This window comes from Cephus cinctus, unplaced genomic scaffold (assembly GCF_000341935.2).
Source record: "Cephus cinctus unplaced genomic scaffold, Ccin1 Ccin1_scaffold0017, whole genome shotgun sequence".
Lineage (NCBI taxonomy): Eukaryota > Metazoa > Arthropoda > Insecta > Hymenoptera > Cephidae > Cephus > Cephus cinctus.
Window position 1 is genome coordinate 201,523 of NW_014332765.1, and position 23,267 is coordinate 224,789.

General features: G+C 34.9%; 1 protein-coding gene and 1 non-coding gene across 2 annotated transcripts in view; one reads left to right on the plus strand and one right to left on the minus strand.

Moving 5' to 3' along the window:
* Window positions 1-23,267, minus strand: part of LOC107265201 — a 280,971-nt gene that overhangs the window by 188,515 nt on the left and 69,189 nt on the right. Inside the window, exons 4-10 of the mRNA XM_025082561.1 lie at window positions 22,822-23,156; window positions 15,035-15,169; window positions 7,859-8,017; window positions 6,933-7,106; window positions 5,435-5,660; window positions 4,648-4,949; window positions 1,834-2,061 (exon numbers count right to left, since the gene is read on the minus strand). Of these exons, the coding sequence (XP_024938329.1) occupies window positions 1,834-2,061; window positions 4,648-4,949; window positions 5,435-5,660; window positions 6,933-7,106; window positions 7,859-8,017; window positions 15,035-15,169; window positions 22,822-23,156 (1,559 nt within the window). The remainder of the gene's footprint in view (window positions 1-1,833; window positions 2,062-4,647; window positions 4,950-5,434; window positions 5,661-6,932; window positions 7,107-7,858; window positions 8,018-15,034; window positions 15,170-22,821; window positions 23,157-23,267) is intronic.
* On the plus strand, window positions 11,583-11,754 carry LOC112493996. The gene has a single exon (XR_003059052.1). It is a non-coding gene; the product is annotated as a U2 spliceosomal RNA (small nuclear RNA).

A 23,267-nucleotide genomic window follows, 5' to 3' on the forward strand; every position in this document is an offset into this window, starting at 1 on the left:
AACGATGAAAAAATAATTTACACAAAAACAAACACCGAACGTAAGGACCACACAAAACTAACCTTACACATAATTCCAACGGAATCTCTTCGCAATTTCAGACAATTGTAAATCACCTATTTGAAAAGTCCGCGGGAATGGGAAGAGAACAACCCCGGCGTGCACTTTATCAGAGGCGCATGTCAGCACGAACGCACCGACAATTCTCATTCGTCCCATATTAGCCATCTAACTGGTTTGCTCATAATAGCATTGACGCCTATATAGCATTCATTACCTATTTATTTATTTTTAAATACCTTAGTATCTTTACTAGTTAAGAATATTTTCACAATCATTTAATATTTTCTTTCCTCGTTTATTAACACTAGATTTACGGACATTGGTTATCAAAGTCACCATAAATTAATAAAAAATAATATTTATGATTTCTTTAACTTCAGCACTTAAATTCCACACCTCGATCATACACCTTTAAATTACAACTGGCTAGTGCGAATACGTAATTCGCACCTGTGTGGAGTTTAAGGGTTAAACATGAAATTTGAAATCCGTCAAGTTGACGGATTCCGTAAATCTAGTGTTAAAACATTTTGTGCAAAATAAGGTGTTTCGATATGATATTTGTTAATTACATAGTATTTAGTCATAGGATTACTACTCCTGGAGAAGTATTTTTGGGAGTGAATAAAACCCTGTCCGTCAAAAATAATTACTACCTATTCTACTAGTGTCCGAGACTGCATACATTTTTCTGTGTTATTCGCTATGTCGTCTCACACATCGTTTCCCTGCTTATTTATTATATGATTTTTATTATATGCCTCAAACTTTTCGTAGCAATTAATACAATGCTGTCATGAAGTATCAAATTACCTATTTAAATCGAATATTGTACCGTCACGAGATATACAATATTTTTTCACAATGTCTATGCTAGTCAGCTATATGTTTCTTTAAATTGTCATGATGATATTGCCGTATTGTATTACCCAATAAAATAATTTATTGACTTGTAACGCCCTAGCTCACAATCTCCAGAATCTCAATTTCGAGTACACGAAACACGTTCCTCGTTTTCGCGCAGGCTTTATTTCATTGACTAATTTTTTCCACTTCAGTTAACTTATTTCCTCATTTATTGTCGTTCTCAAATTTTTATTCTATCCTGGCTTGAATCTATCACTTGTTAGTGTCCACCCACGATTCTCATTTCATCTAATGCTTGTTTTACTAATAATATATTAATGAACAATATCAGGAGAGTTCTATTAGCTATCTGCAATCTCTTCTCTCTGTCTCTGCTTATACTGAATAAAAAGACTGGATTTTTAAACGTGATATTGCTTTCTTTTTAAATTTTATCCAATTTTGTACTTCGTGACATTCTGTGGCCCTTTACGACGCCCGAAAATCCGATACCATCGTGGGGACCGAGAAAAGGCCATTTATATGTATTACTTTAGACGGGGCCGCGATATCAAATTTCAATTTGCTGAATGAAAAAAAAATATATAAAGCATTTAGCATTGTTATGATTAATTTGAGCATACTCAAGTTAAGTTCAGTGAAATGCTTTTGACAGAACAAGATGTCTACTTCCATAGTTGGACTGCATGCGATAAAATGTTAAAAATAGGTTATACTCCATCTGTCAAGATCAGACTCTGATACCGCAGTCTAACTATAATATATTTTGTTTAGTTTTGACCTAGGCGTTCGTATCTGGTGCCCCAGCAATATTTATCAGGCAATTTCTATGAATTCAACTTTTTGTAGCGTATCTGCTGTCGCTTTGTCATGCTTACGTAAAAATAATATAAAAATACCCACCACAATCTCAGTGTCTGGTCCGACAATTTTCTGCCATTTAGCTTTGATAGCTGCACGAATTTGAGGAGTCAGTTCACTCGATGGATCGCTTAGCAGCGCTTCTACGTTCGTTGCTTCATCTAAATCCTCGGTCAGATGATCGTGCGTTTCTCCCTCTTGCAACACTGCACTATCAACCGTTGTATGCGATTCACCTTCCGGTTCAATTTCCGTAGTCGTCTCGCCGTCCTAAAATTAATAGTATTGTTATTTTCCAGTAGTAATTAAATCCTAACGAATTGTACTCTATTCATTTCATTTCATTCGTGGACGAAAAGTAAAATAAAATTGGGGCACCCGAATACATAATAAAATGTAAAATTAAAAGCATATGAAACAGAATGAATATATATTTTTACAAAGGACAAATCGGAACTGGGATTCATTAATTTGAAGTTTGTCTTAAATTTTGTGACCAACTGAGACGTTCAAGAAATAAAAGAACGACACCCTTGGTAAAATGTATCAAAAAATGATGTTCAGGTTAATATCAGATAATTTGAACTATTGGTCAATAAATATTCTACATCTACGATGTTGCGAGCATTCTATTATTCATAACAATATGCATAATAACGCAGCGCTTCTCTAACATGTTTCAGATGTTAATATGATCAGGACTATATAGCAGATGGTAAATTAAAAAAAAACTAGCTTTATGAAAGACAATGAAGAACCATTCCAGATTGGAAATCATTATTAATACTTCTATGACTGACGACGCATGGATACGGACGTATAAAGGATTTTATTGAGTGGTTGTGGAAAAAATTGGGTCACCAAATTTTCAGAGTAGTATGACGAGAACGCGGATTCGGATTGAGCAGTTAGCATTATTATAAAGAGTTAAGTACCATATTGACAAACAATATCGACTACCTATAATTTATGAGTGAAACCACAGTAAACAGATAGACTGTAAGACGGGCTTATATGTTGTTTCGAGGGAGCTCTAAGAAAACCGTGATAGTTACCATGGAGTGCGGATCTCCAAACCCCCTTGTGCTCTTTTTAGATTTTTGAAAACATCTGCACATCTGGTGTAGCCTTCAAAGTGGCAATGGTTTCAGATGTGAGTATTTGAATAGAGATCCTACTACTTATGGTTGGAGTTGATTGCAAAAAAAACAATAACTTTATATGCTCACTATGACTGAGTAGTCAAAATGTGTAGAATACAAATTTCCACGTGCTGGTATTTGACAGCCCTATCAAGATTGGTACTATAATACACTTTTAACACTCTAGAAGATGATATAATTCAAATCTCTTGCATCGTGGATATCTGAGAGAGGTGAATAATATACATATGAAAAAAAAATTATGCAAAAAAGAATTATATGGCATCGAGATGCTGCCTAATTTCGATTATTTTATGTTAGTTACCTTAAGCTGAAAACTGGCGAAACATTATAACACTTTGAAACAAATTACGTTACTGTTCATTGTAAGTAAATATTGCACTATCTTCCTCGAAAGATCAAATTCTAGGAGGAGCACAATCCTGTAATGAAGTTTATTTCAAGAAAAAATTCGGCGAAACATGATTACTGAGCAAAGTTATATCCATCGTAGGTCGTCTACGTCTTTAATTAAGGTAGTAATATTATTAGTATTTAGAATACATTCTCTGCTGTTTCCATATTCATATCTTATGTATATGAACAAGTCAGTGCACATAACGTCACTACAGTGTATTCTTTTTATATTATAGCTCGATACTGTACTTTACTACCATTGCATGGGTATCCAAATAGCAGGTTCTAGCTTTCGATCAGAGTCCAGAGGATCCTTCATAAATGTTCAATGTGTTACACTTGTTTTCACCCTTTCAAAGCACTCAGTCTTCGTTCATCCACTGCATTATTCATTCAGTTCTAAGTAGATGTAGCATTTCGAAAATTACCCTTGCAGTTTTTATGCTTGCCAATTTTTTTCTAAACTGACCAATTTTTTGTACTCTAACGAGATTATTCGTCAATTGATTACTTTTTCATAAATCAAACAAATTGTTTTATAGGGAATTAGCTTATTTTTGAACCTATAAACTTTTTTATCAGGTATTTTTAACACCAAACAGCTTGATTCTAAATTATTCAGTCATGTGATGTGCTTATCTCTGTTTCAATGAAATTTGCGACCTCCGTCAACCGTTAACACTTTGCTGACTGGTCACAAGTATACTCGTGTTTTCATTTCCGAATATTATTGACGGTCCACGAGTTAAATCGTATTTGCACTTACAATAATTTAAGTAGTATTTAAACTTGAAAGCTACATAGATCTCGGCTGCACGGGATAATTTTGGCCTGAAATAGACGGTCAGCCAAGTGTTAGAATAACTTTTTGATACGTTGTATTTTCACAGAATTGCATATTGGTAAAATATTTCTAAAAGCCGAATGGATTACTTTAAAAATTTAATACCATTAACCTCTGCCAACGACAAACTATCAATCGAAATTAACCAACCACTGTTGATTCTCACGAAAAGCGGTTAGTTGACAACAGTGGCGGAATAAGCACTGCGAAGTAACAATAAACATCATTCGTCTGAACAAGTAACAGGAGTCTAACAAGTGTACATTTTCATTGATTGGTAATAATTAAGATCCATTAAGAATTTACACTTTTCACAAGAAAGAATTTAGCAGTCAGCAAACTCGATACTGCTTGAAAGAATCTTTAAAATTATATACATTACTAACGTGCCGTAAATTTCTGTAAACGCATTATATGAATTCAGTTAGTATAATATATTAAAGTACAACTTACAGCACTTATAGGAAAACTAGGCAGGCTGGTGATAGAAGGTGAACCTGGTTGAGGTGGTCTCAGTTCGCTCGCTGCGATTGCTTGTTGTAATTGTTCATATTTCGGACCACGGAGATACCTTTCTAAACAAAGTACAACCGTTTGACCGGTACTTCTCAATACCTCAACAGCTTCATGATTCGAATAGCCTTGCAGGGAGTGTCCATCGACTTCGACGATTCTATCGTTGATTTGAATTTTGTTACTGAGATCAGCTGCACTACCCTCACTGATGCTCTTGACAAATATGCCCGATAGTTCCTCTGCAGCATGAAAAACAACAAAAAATAAATAACTTGAATATACATATATTTATCATGTGTCGAATGTTAATATACGTTACGAAGAAATACGTTACAATGAAATATAAATTTATTCAACCGAATAACCAAAACAGGGTGACATAAGAATTTGACAATTTCCAAATAATCTTCATTACAGTGTAAGAGTAGTCTTAAAGACTTGAATAATACCACTTGGTACTTCGAGAACAATGCATTAAAGAGTTCAAATGGTACGAAAATTGTACGTTGCCATAAGATCTGACTTTTTCAATCGAAAAACATATTCGGTCCAGGCATGAAGAATGCAAGAGACTTTTCATTATTCCTCTTGATGGAGTAAAATTAAAAACTAGGAGGATCAGGATGGTGACGAGACAAAACTAAGCAAAATGACTCAAGGAATCTCTTAGTGACTTACTTATATATTGTACTTTAAGAATAACTAATACGAAGTACATTAATACCTTTCTCACAGACGTAACCGGCAATTGTAATCCCAAGACCATAAATATCTTTTTTAAGCTCAACTGTGAAACGCTCCATCTCCGGCAATGAATTAACGTCCAAGGTCTCCATTGAAAGCACTGGCAAGTTTTGAATTTGCGCTGGAACTGGAACTCCTGGAATAATCGGAACTGCTCCGATTGGTACGGGATTACGTACCACGTCCATGATGAGGCTTGGCCGGGTCTTGAATCAGCAAATATTTTTCGTTATAATATCAAGTTATCAACAGTTTTTAAATTATAAAATGCTCGTGCTTTTGTTAACCAATTCGGCAATGACTGAAAAATAAATAAATAGGGCTTATCAAGTCGGACAGTGGGTTCGGCTGCACAGTGATAACGATAAGTGCCCGACTTAGCAGTCTGAAGGTATCGGGCTCGATTCCCGATCAGAATTCCTAATTTTTCGGAAATTCCTAGCCCTCTAGCGCTCCTGGCGGCCCTATGCATAGATTACTTACAGCGGGGGCAAGCTGGGCACCCCGTTATAACACATATACTACATATTTTCTAATTTGTAGTGAAAATTTGCAGAATTTTTAGTCTGCTCTATAAATGATTAATATAGTCAACGTACATAAGATATAGACTATCGATCAGACAAACACATTATCGCTAGTATGTCATTACAATGATCGACTCTCATTTTCAAACTATCTATAACACATATTATACTGTATTTATTCATATTATAATTGAATCTCTACGATTTCAACTACTGGAGGGGATTCGTTGACAGTATCGACAGAATGAAACTACGCTTATTTCAGATTTAACACAACTGTAACCAGTGGCATAGTACAATAATATGTCAGTTGTCAATAAGATGCACCTTAAGAAACATGTTCATTGTTTCCTTAATGTGAGGCCATCATTGCTCTTCAACCTTTTATATCAATGCTTAGTTCCGTAACAAGGGCAGTGCAATAGAAGATTTAGTGTATCCATGATACCACAATGTAGGTTCTACTGTAGAGTAGAATGTTAATAATCTGTGCTAATTTTTGACGCATATGGATTATTAAATGTTAAGTTTAGTGAAAAGTTTCAAACTGATGATTTTTAACATTGATAAATAATCTGTTTCTGCAAATGACAAGGAAAGTAAATTAATCTAATTGTATTATTTTTTACAATTTTTCTTCCAGAACAAACATAATATAAAAATGTTTGTAATAATTCGATACAATGATGTTATGAATAAATAATTTAGTGACAATGTTTATAAAATAAAATTGCATCATTACATAATCGTAGCTGTGATAGATTGAATCTAAATTAAGTGTAAATCAGCAAAAAAATGAATTGCATTTAAATGCCCATAATACCGGGATCGCATCGGGATCGCCGCTATAACTAGCGAAAACTAATGGCGAGTTACTCGTAAACACCAATGTAAACCCAGAGTGAAAAGGCGAATGAAGATAGTCGTTTTCATTAGAGTCTAAATACTTACATGCATCTCGATATCAGGCTCCTGCGAGTACACGTATCCATTATCATAACTAGTATCCCCCTGGAGTTGTCGTGCGTTGTAGGTTTCTGGGACACTTTGCACCAAATGTCTCTCCAACTCGTCCGGGTCTCCGAGAATTTTCGTGGGGACGATTGGAGCATGACTTCCAAGAGCCTGTACAATTAATTAAATGACAATGACAATTCAAGTCTGTTTACGCAACTGCCTCATCAATCACAGATCTACCGCATACTTAAGGGCTTACGACAGAGTATTGTAGAATTTTCAAAAAATTGCTTCTTTTCATTTTTTTTAAATTCTATAATGCTGAAAATTATTTGTTGTAATATTTATCGCGAAATTCGGAGAATTGTAAAAGTTGTAGAGGATTACGCGTAAAGCGGCTGCACCATGCGGCGTGGCCGGCGCGAACAGATATATGCGTTTCAGGTATATGGAGTGAGTGAAATTTCGTCGGTTAGTCGTTGAAGTCAGCAAGTATAGAGCTGTAGGAATTATTATATTGATCGGTGTATACGAATTCAAGAAGCAGAATAAAAAAGCTAATATCAGCGATTCGAATGTAACAAGAGGTAAGTAACAAAGTAACTAAATGGCTTGTAAAACTTTCAACGCGTTTCTCTCAAAACATGGTTTCAAATTTGGCGTCCCTGATATCTCGAAAACGACTCGACAGATTCTTATGAAAAATTATGACAACATACTTGAAAGGGCTCCTCTCTTGTTGACGTTTTCACTTTTCATTTTTTAAAGAGTCATTATACGCGGAATATAAAACATTCTTGCTTTTGTACTGATATATTGAAATATAGCATCAAGATATTTTACTACATGATAACTTTGTCCTAATTACCTCATAATTTAAAATTCAATCGTTAACTCTAAATGCAGTAACAGTTACGCACCTGGTAATCTGGTGAGGTTGGCTCGACTGGTCGAGCAACGACAAGACGAACGTGAGTGCCCGATTGTCGCAACACTGCAGCAACTTGCTCGCTTCCCATCCCGCGGAGATTGACATCACCGATCTGCAAGATGTGGTCTCCACTCTGAAGCCGATTATCCTAAAATAAAAATATTTTTATGCTAACGGTCTTCGATATGTATTACTATCATATTAATTCTTTTTAATGCATTGAATAAGTAGTTGACCTCCACGAAACAACCTTCCGTGTAAAAACCTCGCCAAGTACAAAATTTCTGTAAATTCCCCACCTTAAAAGAAAATACTGATATCATGCATTATTGTTTTACTAACAACAAATATTGATATCATATTATAATCCCAAGTACATAACTCAGTGCATATGAGGAAAGAAGTGCGATAGAGGAAAGGGTAAGAGAAATCTTGGACGGAGGAGGCGTAGGTGAGGGATAAATGAAAGGCAGAAACGAAATAATAAAAAGGAGGCGGAAGAAAGAGATACAGAATGAAAAAAGGCATGGAAAGAATGAAACGGAAGCGGAGGTCAAAGAGCGTGCGAAATAAAATATGGGTAAGAAGAGAAGGAGAGATAAAGATGAGTGGGGGAGGAGAAGAGGGTGCGAGAGAGAGAGAGAGAGAGAGAGAGAGAGAGAGAGAGAGAGAGAGAGAGAGAGAGAACCGAGTGAGCGTGTAAGGGAAAGCAAATAGAACGGAGCGTAGATATACGGAAGTAAAAGTAAAAGGAGATGCGAATAGGAATAAGATGAGAATGAAATGTAAAGACTATATACATATATTAGATCATAAGTAATAGAACAAGGAAAGGTGTCAAGGAAAGCGGAAACGGAGCCTTGTAACCCTTAGGGGATACAATAAACACACATACATAAGTCACTATATGTATACTGCATGTTTTACGATTTGACACTAGCTCATCATTTTAATTGTACTTTCGAAATTTCTTATAACGGCTTCGCGACTCTTTTATATTACTACTGCTTTTTATATTTAATTATAATTTAATGGTCATTTAATCTTATATATAAAAATCTCGTGTCACGGTGTTTGTGGTCGCACTGTTACGAAACGGCTCGAACGATTTTTATGAAATTTTTCATGTATATTTGGTAGGTATAAGAATAGATCGTAAAGTATATTTCATACCGCTAGGTGATTAGTGTGTCCCTATCAAGAAAAATTTTTTGTATTTTTTTGGACCAAAATTTTTTTTGTATTTTTTTTTATTCGGCATCAGATAATACCTATAACTCCAAATTTTCACACTCCTACCTCCACCCTTCCATATCTTAATACGCGATAATCTTATACGCGATTTTAGTATTTTTTTTATGAACAATATCCAAATAATTTAATCGTCGTTCGTGTTTCAAACAGAACGAAATTATTTATATCGTTGAACGATAGATGGCGCCACGTTCGCCTCATCAAACTTTCATCCACGGATGCGTCACGCACGCACGTCATTTTGACATTTCGATCATGAAATGTCAATTTTGATTTATAAGCAATATATACGTATTTTATGATTGTAAAAAGGTTGATAAAGTAGTATAAGTTGGAGAGTTCTGGATATAGATTCCTGCACCGACATAATACCGACACTCCAGAGCCTTCGAAGGTGGGTGTCCGTGCTAAGTTATCGTCGTGAGCTCTACGATTTCTGGAAGTGACGTCATCAGGACCCCTCGATTCCAAGAATTTTCGCTCGATTCCGGGAATTTTGCGCTCGATTCTAGGAATTACGCACGATCGAGAACCTTCTAGAACATTCTAGAACCTTCTAGAACATTCTGGAAGCTTCGACGGTTCGTGTCCGTGCTAAGTCGGGAAGGATCGCTCCCAGAGCCGGCGGTCCTCTCGCGCGACGTTTTGAGACAGCCCCTTGCCCCCCACCCCGGAAAGCCATCCAGAAGCTTCGACGGACTCGTGCACGTTCGTGCAGGTCTCGGACGTCAGCCCTCAGTCCGTTTGACCTCGAACGTTATCTCGCAGAATTGCGCAGCATCGCTGATGCAATCCTCCAGGAATTTTCCAGAACTTTTGTCCCTAACTTCATAGCGCAGGCTAGTGCGTAGCATCGGTGAATCAGAGAGAGAGACGAGCGGCATCCCCTTTGAGCTCAGTGCCGAAAAGCGGTTTCGGCGACTTTTGCGTCGAGGTTGATTCCAGGAAAAACGATACCCTTTCCCATGCAGATTTCGGACGGTAGGCGACTCGACCTCGAACGTTATCTCGCAGTGGTGGCGCGTTAGCCTCCTCATTCCACTGAGAATCCCCCATCCCCCGATTCGTCAGCTTCCTCATCCCACTGAGAAGCTTCGCGAATTCCCCATCCCCCAGCCTCGTGCGAGAGCACCGGCGAGTTCAAAGTCATCCATGTATCGGTTGTTCTAATGCGCAATACCGGTAAAATACTAAAAAAACAAATACATTCATCAGTAAGTACAACAATTTTGGTCTATTTGTGTGTGTGTGTATTACAGTGAACAATTTTAATTTATAAGAAAGGTTGGTAAAATACTAAAAGAATAAATCCATTATCGGTATATCGTTTTTCATCAGTAAATAAAACAATTTTGTCTATTTGTGTGTGTGTGTATTACAGTGAACAATTTTAATTTATAAGAAAGGTTGGTAAAATACTAAAAGAATAAATCCATTATCGGTATATCGTTTTTCATCAGTAAATAAAACAATTTTGTCTATTTGTGTGTGTGTGTATTACAGTGAACAATTTTAATTTATAAGAAAGGTTGGTAAAATACTAAAAGAATAAATCCATTATCGGTATATCGTTTTTCATCAGTAAATAAAACAATTTTGTCTATTTGTGTGTGTACAATGAAAAAAAATTCAGTTGATTCAACTAAATGTATTTTGTTGATTAGAGATTTTGTCGAGTCAACAAAGTAAACAATGCTGACTGACTGATCCGGGTTAATTCTCGCATTTAGTTGAAATAACAGATATTATGTTTGTTCACTTGAATAACGATTTGTTAATACAAATAAATACTTATTTTGATGTAATCCAACTGACAGTACAGACCGTTTATTTTATTTAACAAAATGTTTTGTTGCACTGAACCGGAAAATACGTTAAGATATGTTTGTGATTTGGTTGAATCATGCAATCTTTCTGTTGAAATATCTAATGCAATTGAACTAAATCATTTCGCGCATAAATGTGTATACTGATTTGGATGAAAAAAATTCTATGTTGACCTGATCGAAAAATTTGTTGATAAAACCCCGTGTGTCAACTGAATATCTGGTTATTTCAAAACCCTCTGTATGTTAGTACAAATATATATCGAATTATATTCACCAGTTACTTTGTTGAATGTGAGGTAGGTATGATGATAAACTTTATACCATTTCCTATCATTGATCCAAATAATTCGTTTATTTGATTTGAATTTCAACTTAGTTAGAACAGACATACGCACTTTCTCGACAGCACTTGGTTCTACGAATCACAGATAGTGTTGACTCAAATATGGCTTCATCTTAAGTCAACATTATTGTATTTCGATTAATATGATGCCGTACGGTTCATCCAAACCTTTTTTTCAGTAAAATAATAAAATTTCGTTCAAACACCTCTAGGACCTGCCGGTGGCCGCTAAACTCGACGGATCCGTTTCGGTCCACCGATAGGTGGCAAGCTGTTTCCGCAGTTAAATATAAGTAGTATATAGAATAAATCTGTTCTTATCAGCTTAATATCTGATACGTTTCCTATTGGGAAACCAGAATATTAAACTGATTTTTGGAACTTGGCGGAGTAACTGGGGCTTGCTCCGACTGTGCCGCGGGTTTGATGATTGCTTCAATGAATAAAAACCTTCACTCGTAGTAAAGCGATTAAGCTGCTGATTTAATAATAGCTTTTGTTATTTCAACCTGATTAGCAACGAAACGTTAAATGTATTTAGTTGTTGTAAACCAAGAATTACTAATACCAAAAAATCACGTCGTCAAATGATGTACTGTATTGTTTGGTGTTGATACCTGCACTTTCTTGGTTCAACGGAACGGACATTTCCTACAACATTGGCTCATTTTTGTTTCAAGCCAGATTCCGTTACATCAACAAATAATATTTTTATTCGAAACAAATATTTCCATTTTTTTGCAAAAATATTTATTTGGAAAACATGACCTTTATTTCTTCGAAAACTGAGATAATTGAAGCAACAAAATGTTACATTACTCAAATAAATATACACGTCAAATCGACTAAATATTCGATGATCATTAACTGAATTTGGTCCAAACAACACAATATCACATCACACGTATTGTATTTCATTTTGCACAAACAACGAATTGTTTTGTACGTGTTACATAATATTTATTTGACCGTATAGACCCGCACGATTTAGTTGAATCAAAAAAAATTTTGTTGAGTCAACTGACTTTTTTTTTTTAGTGTATGTATTACAGTGAACAATGCCAGCAAGACGCAAGGGGGCCCATTTAGACTGTCGAACGAATAAAGCAACAAACATGCGAAATAGCAGAGCAGAAAGAATAGATGAACAAATCCAACAAGATAACGAAAATATGCGTGTGAGCATGTAGCAATTGCGTGCATCTCAATCACAAGAGGCACGAGTTGAACGAAATCAACAACGACAATTGGAACGGAGACAAGCGCGCCGGTTCGTAGTTAACACACGCAGAGCAAATGACCGACAACGCCAACAAGTACATCGAGCATTTACATCCGCTTCGTTCCTTTGCCTCGCATTCGAGTACGAGCCAGATATTGAATATTCCGCTCAACCGAAAGTGCTGATTGGTGCTATGGGCAAAGAATGTCCCCATTGTCATGCGCTCAAATTCAAACATGAGTCAGCCGGGATGTGTTGTGCTTCAGGAAAAGTGCAACAACCAGAAATTGAGACACCACCAGAACCATTGAACGGCTTGCTCATCGGCACGGATCCAGATTCAAACCTGTTCCTGAAGTCCATTCGCACATTTAATTTATGCTTCCAAATGACTTCGTTTGGAGCAACAGAAATAGTTCACAATACTGCAGCAAATGGTCAACAATACAATTTAACATTCAAAATCAAAGGCCAAGTAAGCTCATAAAGTAAGCTCATTGCTGCCAATGCCAAACGAACCACATAAATTTTTACAAATCTACTTCATGGGTGCTGAGGACATCAATCGTGTGGATGCATGTTGCGCTGGGTCATCTATTACGTCATCTATTACACGCCTGGTCGACTAGTAATTTATAAAACGTTATGAGATTTCTTATCGAGTATTACTTAGCGGATCCGTGCCAGAAATCAGTGCTGTAAAATTTTGGGCATGGATCCACAAACGATGCATGTACAAATCATAAAGTTACATACACACTCATGTCTTATGATTTTTTTTTAATGGTGAATGTTATCTATATAATTACTGAAAAAAACAACATAAAACACTTATATTGCAGTAATATTTACAAGACTTGTTTTTCCATTTACTAATTAAATTAGTAGGTATTTTTATATCACCGATTTAATTAATAGAATTTCACTAATTTTCAGTCCTTCGTTTATAACTGCGATGATCAGTGACTATATACCATTGCTTGTAGGCTATCAGTTCAATAATTTCTCGTTCATCTCATTTCATGCTGTTGTCGATATAATATTATTTTTTCAAATTATGGATACTAATTAACTATTCGATTTCATCAAATATGACTCATCAAGTATTTAATTGATTTCAACATGTTATCGAAATTTCTTTTTTAATTCTAATAGGGAAATAATATTTTTAATTATTTATTGGGACCAATAATAAGATAAGCTAGTTGTTCCTGACATTCAGTTATCAATCAAATTCAATTTTTGTCATACAAACAATCTTGTAGCAAATATCAATAAAAACTGAACGGGCTTTTTAAACAATTTTCATATCACTATCTTACATTTCACTTGTCAGTGCATCGACAAGGCCTCCTTTACTGTAGTATTAAAAAGTGTTTGACCATCTTGTCTTCCAACAGGACAAGCATTCCTTCGAACAGACAGAATTAATCAACTATCTTTGATGCAACACAAAGGATTTAAACACCCTCAACTCTCTCATCTTCCTTTCCCCGTTTCGTCATTCTCTCTCATACTTCACTTTTTCTCTCTCATTTACCTACATGACTCAATTAAACCCAACCACTAAGAACAAGTCCAACGCCAACCGTATTTCATTAAGAACCATTTATAGGTGTCCATAAGATGAAAGTGATTATAGGATAGAGAAGACTTTATTGGATGAGTGATCTTTGAGAAAATGGAAAACCAGAGTGTGTACTTCCGTCATGCTGGGTAAAGGGTCTTGAAAAGCCCTCTAGAATACAGGAGGGAAAAAATGAGATTACCGGAAAATAGGACATCACTTTAGCTACTATATGATTACATTTAAAGAAGAAGGCAGATGAAGTTTCCTTTAAGGAATAGAAATGTTGAATCAGTATATCTCGCCAGACAACGGAGGCTCTAGTGTCATTTCTTATTGCAGGAGTAGAAATAAAAATTCTAGGGGTATGTAGAATATTATTCGCCAACTACATTTATAACCAAACTAAATTTAGAATGATCAAGAGGTACTAAAATAGTAAATTATAATATAGATCTTGCAGGATTATTGCAAACGTTACAAGTACCATTTTAATGTAAAACTTTTGTGTAGTATCTTAACAGCTTTTTGTATTGTGATAAAAGTAATAGAAGATATCACCATAATTTAACTTAAATTGCATGATAACCTATATTTTCACGTTTAAATCACTAATGCAAATCAACCCGGCGAAATGGAACTAACAATGATCTTTGAATCTGGAACGAGATACCAAATTTGTCCATGAGCAATTCTAAATGTAGAAGGGAGAAGGAAAAGGAAGTTGATCATGAAAAAGCAATAAGGGTGAAAATGGCGTCCGGTTATTTTAAAGGGGAAAAAGCGTCGAATGATTTATTGTGCACATTTAAAATCAATTTATTGCGGAAGGAGGATGAGGTCAATAAAGTGGGGAATGGAATGAATATTAATTGGTGCAATTATCTTGGTTAAAAATAACCGACTAATTCACGCGAAATTATAATTAAATCTCAAAATGAAATACTCACGCGATCAGCAACTCCTCCGGGGAGTATTGTCTTGACGACGACTCCGGTACTCCGACCACCAATAATTCCGAAACCAAGACCGCTGCCATCATTGATCAGGTTGATCACTTCTACCTGTGCCCATTCCGTGTTTAGCTAAAAATATTTTAAAAAACAGACAAGAATTTATAGAGAATCTATTGATATGACTCTTTTTATTACATCGTTTAAAATTATCAATTATACTTTAGCATTTGTACAACCAGATGTAGAAAAAATTGTTAATCTGCAAAAATTTCGTAAAGTAAATATCTAATTCCTATTTCGCCTTCCCTATCTCTATTCCTACCCTATCCCTATCCCGATTTCTCTATTAGTATACAATACATAACATGTATTATTTTGTGTAGTTACTTTTTCTTCGTTTTTAGGCATATTATTAAATGACATGTACGTACGTTATTAGAATAAGTTTCAAAGTTGTTATATTAACACGCTTAATGCATATAAAAATTATCAAGGTTTACATCTCTAATACATGTTAATATAATACTTTCACAGGTAAATTATGAAATAATACTCTTGGAATGGAATAAAAAGTGACTAAACAAAATAATAAAGGCAAATATGTTAATATAACAAACGTAGAATTGTAATGCAATGCTCTTCACAAGTATTTGTTGAATTAATGAGTACCTCATATTTGATATTGTATTTCCTTATTGTTCTTTAATAATACACGCTGAAAAATTATTACTAGAGTAATGTGTAGTATTTGGCGAACAAGAAATTTTAATGACAATGACAATAAACCAGTTTTACTTCATAAATCTTACAAAAATGGCTGTCGTCGTTAGAATTTTATTATTGCCCAAATATTAACCCTTTCGCTACAACGCGAATTTTTGAACTTGCACTAGTAGGCCACGCTACAAATTTCATATTAAAAATTTTATGACAAAGAACTGCGAAATATATTTAAAAAACAGTACAATCTTGTCAATAGCAGATTTTCAATCGTTAATATTTATGAGTAATTTACAGCACATTGCTACGAGATTATTTTTTGGTGAGAAAATCTACATTGTATACCTCCTGTAATATAAGAGAATCATCTTATTTGACATGGATATTCAACTACGTGAATGAATAGTAATTAACGATTACTAATGAACTCTATTAAAAGAATTATTTTATAATCGGAAAGTGATTATGAAACAGATCATGATAATGACTTATCAGTTCAGACCTACGCCATTTATAATTTACCTCTTTCGTGCGTATGGCACATGATTAATGATAGTGTTCATATAATTTTACAGAAACAGGATACAAAATTCCTACCCTAGTACAAGTTTTCCTCTGTCAGTCCAGGGCCTGTCTAATTCTCTATTGGGCCAATACGGACCCAGCAAGGATCTTGACGGGCTCTCTATTTTCATAATGAAATTCCTGCTAAAGAATTTTACAATAGCCAGTTGTAACCATAGTAAGGAACAAATACTTTAGTGGAATATAGTAGAATAATGTTATGAAAATGTGTGGTCGTTTCTGAAACGCTTTGCGCATTCGTTAGGGGTGTGGATGCACACACTTATACAGGGTTATAGAAAATATCGATCTGATCATAGTACCCGTTATATTACAACAAATGATATTATATTTTACTGGACGATGTTTAATAAAATAGTGACTGACTTGTGGTGTATTTGTACTGTACCCCAATTTTTATAGAAACTAATGTCACGTGGAAAATAGATGTGAAATTATCATCATCTCTATCATAAAGTCGATACAGGTCCTTGCCATTTTCCTTTCTTTCATTTTCTGATTCATCTTTATGTTTTTTTATTTACCGTTATTCAATTATTAACTCATAATATAATGTAAAGGTTGTAATCGTAAAAAATAAAAAAAGGGAACTAAACATTCTTTTACAACCTGCAAGTAATAAATACGGACAGAAAACATACATGTATTGTTGAGAGACTTTACTTGGGATTTTGTTTTTGCTCTTCTGCATTTTTCTATCATTTTATTCCTCTATTTAAGGCAAGTATCACTTTGATATTCATATACAGACTGTTAATTATTATTAACATTAAATTTAGTTAGAACAAAAATAAATTCAATAGTAGGCAGATATCATCACAGCATTTGAGTTCATTCTAAAGTATCGGTTAATAAACGAATTCGTATAATTATTTGAGTTGTTATCAAGGAAAATAGAGAATAAATCATAACCTTGAATTGTTAAAATTTAATGATTTGGACAAATATAGTGACGTATACTTTTGGAACCTACATTATTATTCTAGACAATTAACGAAAATATTTGGATACTTTATTTTGTTAAATGTTGTAACCCTTTGAACTATGGTAGTACTCAGGAGTACCATCTGGCAGCTCTATAAATTAACATAGTAATTTATATCCGATTCAAGCGAAAATTAGTACCCGGAGGTTTTAAGGTTCTCTGAATTGAGATCTGAAGTAAGAATATTCAAATTCAAAATAGCTAACCCAATATGGCGGATCTAAATAATTTCGCTGTAACAAAAAGTGCTCTTTTATTTTCTTTGATCTCAATTATTATGAAATTCAGTATTCGGCAGTTTTTGATGTCGCTGATTGCGAACGTGGACTAAAAATTCAGGAATTTAAAATGGCGAATCCAATATAGCGAACCAAAATGAAAAAAATTGACATAACAACATGACGTATCCAGTATGACAGAACTAAGTAATTGAGTTTAGATTCATAATCAACGACCTCAAAAGTCTCTTGAACAAGAATTTTCATATAAATCAGTTTATTTTTCATCGCTTCAGGCCGCTATATTGAACCCGCCATTTTTAATTTCTGAATTTTGAGTTCAGATTCATAATTAACGATCACAGAAACCTTCGAGTATCAAATTTCAAGTAATTAATAAGTATGTAAGAAAAAATGTATGCTTCAAAGAGTTAATGGGTCGCATAAAATACGTTTTTGATCAATGAACATCTAAAGCCGCACACTTTATTAATTAATTAGCAATCTATAGCTTATATTCGAACAAATAATAGAGATGCCAATATAAATGCTGTGTTTTATAAATATGTCTAGCGAGGAAACAGTTTCCGGTACTCCCCTCCGATTTTGTTCATTTCGAGATGTTATTCTTTACAGAAATTTCAGTAATACGTATTTTTTTCTATTGACGGAAAAACGGTTTTAAGGAATGAAATGAACTCCCAAAATTAAACATCTTTAGCAGTAGTTTCACAGTTTTTACTAATTCCAGTTGAGATATCTAAATGAAACCACTTACATAATAATGTTCATGACAAATAATGGAAAATGAATTTTGTTCAATTTTGATGGGGTGAAATTACATAAATTTATAGGAGTTGAAAGTTACAACATTTTTATAACAAAAAATTATGCGTAGTATTTTAATGAAACCAATTTGCATTTCTATACCATTATACGCTTCTTCAAATTTTTTCGAAATAAAAAGAATTGTAAAACTGCGATTTTACAGTATCTGCTATTTTGAATTTCGAACTTTAAAGTCCAGAATTCATTTCGGCAACCTCCGAAACTTTTGAAATCCAAGACTTCGCTAACGTACAAGTAACGCCAGACGGGGTCAGAATACGAAAGGGTGGTTTTTGTAAAAAAAGACAACCGAACACGTTATTGAAACGAATAAGTTTCTTAGTTAACGCATAAAAAGAATTTTGTAATTGGAAAGGGAAATTTAAGGAAAATAATGCGATTTTAACGGAAATTTAATTGCATACATATGAGTAGGGGAAGTTTACCCTTTAAACGAGGTGATTTTTTAAAAAGCGCAGACACCCGTTTCTGTAAACTTCAATTTATCGCCACTGAGGTGTCAAATTTTATTCTCCTTGCGCGATTATTCTTAGGTTAGAACAGACACATGTGTCAATGGATACAAAATTCCGTGTATAGTTTAGACTTCTCAATTTAATTAAACTAGAAAAAAGTCTTCTCTTTTGCACTTCTTTTTCTAATTTCTGTAATTCTTATGTACATATTTCTGTGAAATATTCCTTCGACCATTTTTCACACGTGGTCACGCAATTCGCCTGTTTTCTTTACAGTTCTCTATCTCGATCTCCATTCTATAACGTTTGCTAAAATAATAAAGCATATAAAAGGCTGGAACATCATAGTCTTATTAGACAATCTCATGGTGGGTAAATTTAACACGATGATATGTATCCAATCTGCATGTAATTGAGTAAGATACAAGAGACGATACTCTTAGTGTTATTGGCCTAGTGTAAGCAGGCCTTGCGGGCTGGCTCGCGACGAAATCTACGCTCCGTTTAAACACGTTCTGATTGGTCGCATTACTGAAACTTCAACCTTGATTATCTAGAAATTTTGATATATGAAATAAAAAATGAAAATACACGTATTCTTTAGAATTTGACAAGGAATGCAACGATGTTACTACAGTGCGTTTCATTAACGAACACCCTGTATAAACGAATTATTAACTAAGCTACGACACGCATGTTTTCAGGCTATGCCAAAGTGCAAGAGAGCACACGGTCAACTACAAGTTCACCGATCACTACGGTTCCCAGTTAATACCCATATATACAGACTTATTCAGTAGAAACACACCAGCTGAAGTTGGGCCCAAGTGGCCGACACGGCAGTGTGGCCTCTTCAAAAAATGACATCTAGTCACAGGTCATCGTCACTAATTCAGATAAGCACGCACTGACAGTTCGCATAGCAAACAGTTAGGTTTTTGAAATATTTCAATAGTTAGGTTACTGAAATGATTAGTAACCTCCTTCTGCCAGTAACTAAGGGATGGATGAAGATAAGAAAATTGAATAAACCCAAGTCCTCAGATTCCCCAACACTCTTTGGTAAGCGTCTCCTATGTCCCTACCACACCGCTAAATTCCCAGTAATATCCTAACACTCCTGTGAATCCTTTTTAGATATCCTGAAACTGTCCTGACAGTTATTGTAGGCTGTTGTAAAAATAAATCTTAAATGATATTACATTTTGTCATTACAATAATAATAGTAATTAACTATTTCAGTAACCTTACTATTGAAATACTTCAAGGTGAAATAATTAAAAGGTTGGAAGAAAGATAGGTGAAATAATCAACTGGAAATATGTAATCAAAAATTCTAAATGATCAATGCTGCCCTATCATATTGCGATTTAAAAATAGAAGGTGATATTGGATACCGTGTTATAAAAAATTCACCTGATAATTCTTCAATCACTCGACCCCGTTTCACAATTTAGAAATAGGATTCATTTCGAGGTAACATATATGTGCATTATCCAGAACGTTATTAAATTTCGAAAGTCTAGACATTGGAGGCATCGATAAAATACTTACGTTATATAGGGCACGGCTATAACGCACAGTTATTGAACACAGTAACATATTAAAATACTATCCAGATCAAAATTTTCCCAACCGAACTAGGAATTCGCTGATCACTATGGTTCCCACTTAATACCTATACATAGGATTTTCATTAGTGGGAACAGTTAAACATTATAAAAAAATCCCATTTTTTGTTAAAGGAAACAAAGAGTACTGCAAGTATCTACAATTGCATTACGAACAAATAACTTTGTATGATACTATTACAGCCACGTAGGGTGACTCAATCCAGACGAGAGACTTGGGCATCGATCGCCGGTACATTGAAAAAATGAATTTGTAACGTCAATAGAAATTTAATTCACATAACCGCACATGCTGGTTACCGGTGAACAATCATGTGTTAAATCATTTCAATCGTACAGCACGGTAATTCTTTCCAAATTTTTTAATCAATCGAAATGATTACAAATCAAGATCAATGGAACACTCTTTTATACTTCGTGCAATTGAATTTTTTTTGAATTAATGAAACATACAACTTATTCAAACAAATACAATTACTTTATCCGATTTTCATATGCTTTACAGTAGCTTCTAGACTATTTTTAACATTATTACTTCTACATAAAAACAGCCATAAAAAACATGTTTTCTATTCTCAATTGAGAATCGGTACGATGCACGTGTTAATACGGAGTCACAATAAATTGGCCAATGTCGCGAAAATACTACAGCCTCATTTAACTTAAGAACGTGTTAAATATCACGAGCACGACTGATCGCCATTACAGCGTGTCTCCGACTAACTGTCGCCGAGCCTTTCCCATCTTGACTGTAGTCACTACTGGCACGCTCAACACCCGAACCCATCGTGAGAATTGACGCGCTAACTCTTACAAAAATATAAGGTTCATTAACAATGCATTTTATTGGAAATTGATATTTTTATACTCTAACTACAGTACTTACGCAACCTTATGTATTTATACCAAAAATCATAACCTCCCAGGGATGTCCTGATTAGACTCCAAGTGATCAAGATACTTAGAGTAGCTGTGTCGCTACGCTAACACATTTATATTAAAGTGTGCTACGTAAAATTATTATTCTGATATTATATGAGAGAGATACACTTTAATTGTCGCCCTAGCAGACAAATTTTCGAGTACACAATTCTTCATTTTCTAATAACCATAGACGCTAAACGCAATTCACACTTGAAACAACTATACCAGTCTCATTATTTTAATAACGGTGTAATCAATTCAAATCCGCGTCGATTAATCCAAATACATTTTCTGTGATTGTAGCTGGTAGTTGATATTACCAAGTCTTTTCTCAATGCAAACACGAATTGCCAAAAAGTTTGCAATATTGCGGAAAACCCTTCGAAATAATTATTCATAAATAAAAGCATAATAAGTTCATCGAATTACAGAATTGTGTAAGATGCTAACATAGATTCGTACGTTGGGCTATTTAACGCTTTATTCAAAAGAAAAAAAAACGGTATGTCAAAGAAAAACCATTTGTTGGTTACTTGGATCCAAAGCCCTTATTGTCAATTTCCATATAGTGGCATGTTAAAATACGCGAAGGCTAAACCTCAAGCCATAAAAAACTTTAAACACCTCCACAAAGTAGCCCCAGTTTACGATAACCGACAAGAGCTGGTATATCGTAAATGGTAACGAAAGTGCGGAAAGCTAAAACCCACATTATACCAGATGAGTGAGCAACACAAAATTCTTTTCTTCACGTCGCCAAGTAAGAAAGTTTAGACACGTAGAGGTGAATTAATCATCGTAGCTAAGAGAATGCGTAATGGACTGTAATAATATAGTAAATGATAATAATCGTGATCCTCCCGGTCATACCATAAAAGATTGAGGTGATGCATATCCTGTGCTTTGTTTAGGGATGACTTCGCGTTTAAATAAATTTAATCAGCAAAGATATGAAGTAACATACCACGACTTTAACCTTCTCTTAGACCTTTTCATAAATCGTTTTTCATTCTCGACAAAAACGGATCAAGTAAGATAAAAAAAATCGGTCTTAATATTTATGTACTCGTATGGGCCCGTTTGCACTTCCTTATTAGACATATAATTAAATCAAACATCTCAAATAAATAACTATCGTAATAAGCATCCTTGCTCAAAAAGGCTTAAATAATATTTTTGCGCATAGTAATAATATGTTATCTGCCGCACTTTCTTCTACTTTCAAGTGAATTATTTAGAAATATCATGCGGGTAACTATGACAGCTGATAAATGTGAAAATCCTTGAACATTGAAAAAATACGAGAAAAATGACTGGTAATATTTTTGTTTAAATTATAGACATATTATCTATGACCTTTAGGAGCTGTAAGAGCTGGCGATGAGTAATAATGGGTCTTATAAAGATAACTTACCACCATGTCAGAGCCAGTTTTGGAAGCGTCGCTAACAGCGGAGGGACTTCTTTCGACGACAAGTCCTCCGGGAACGGGTGTTGAGGTTGGCGTAGGAGTAGGACCTGGGGTAGCCGCTGTAGTGGTACTTGATTGACTAGGAGTTGTTGCGACAGGAGGTGTCGCAATCGAGGAAACCGAAACCGAAGCTGAAGCCGAATGTTCCTTATCGGAGCTCGCCTGGCTACCTGGAACTCCAGCACTGATGATTGCTCCAACCCCAGCCGCTCCTCCTGCTGCAGCTGTCGAACCCGATGCCCCGAACAATTCATCCGTCGGCAACGAACTCCCAACGTCTTGTTGGCCATAACAAACAACACAAAATTCAAGTTCAAATAGGAAATAAATAAGTATAATTCAAGGTATTATTAGCTTTAAATGTTTCTATTGAATTTAAATATTTCAGT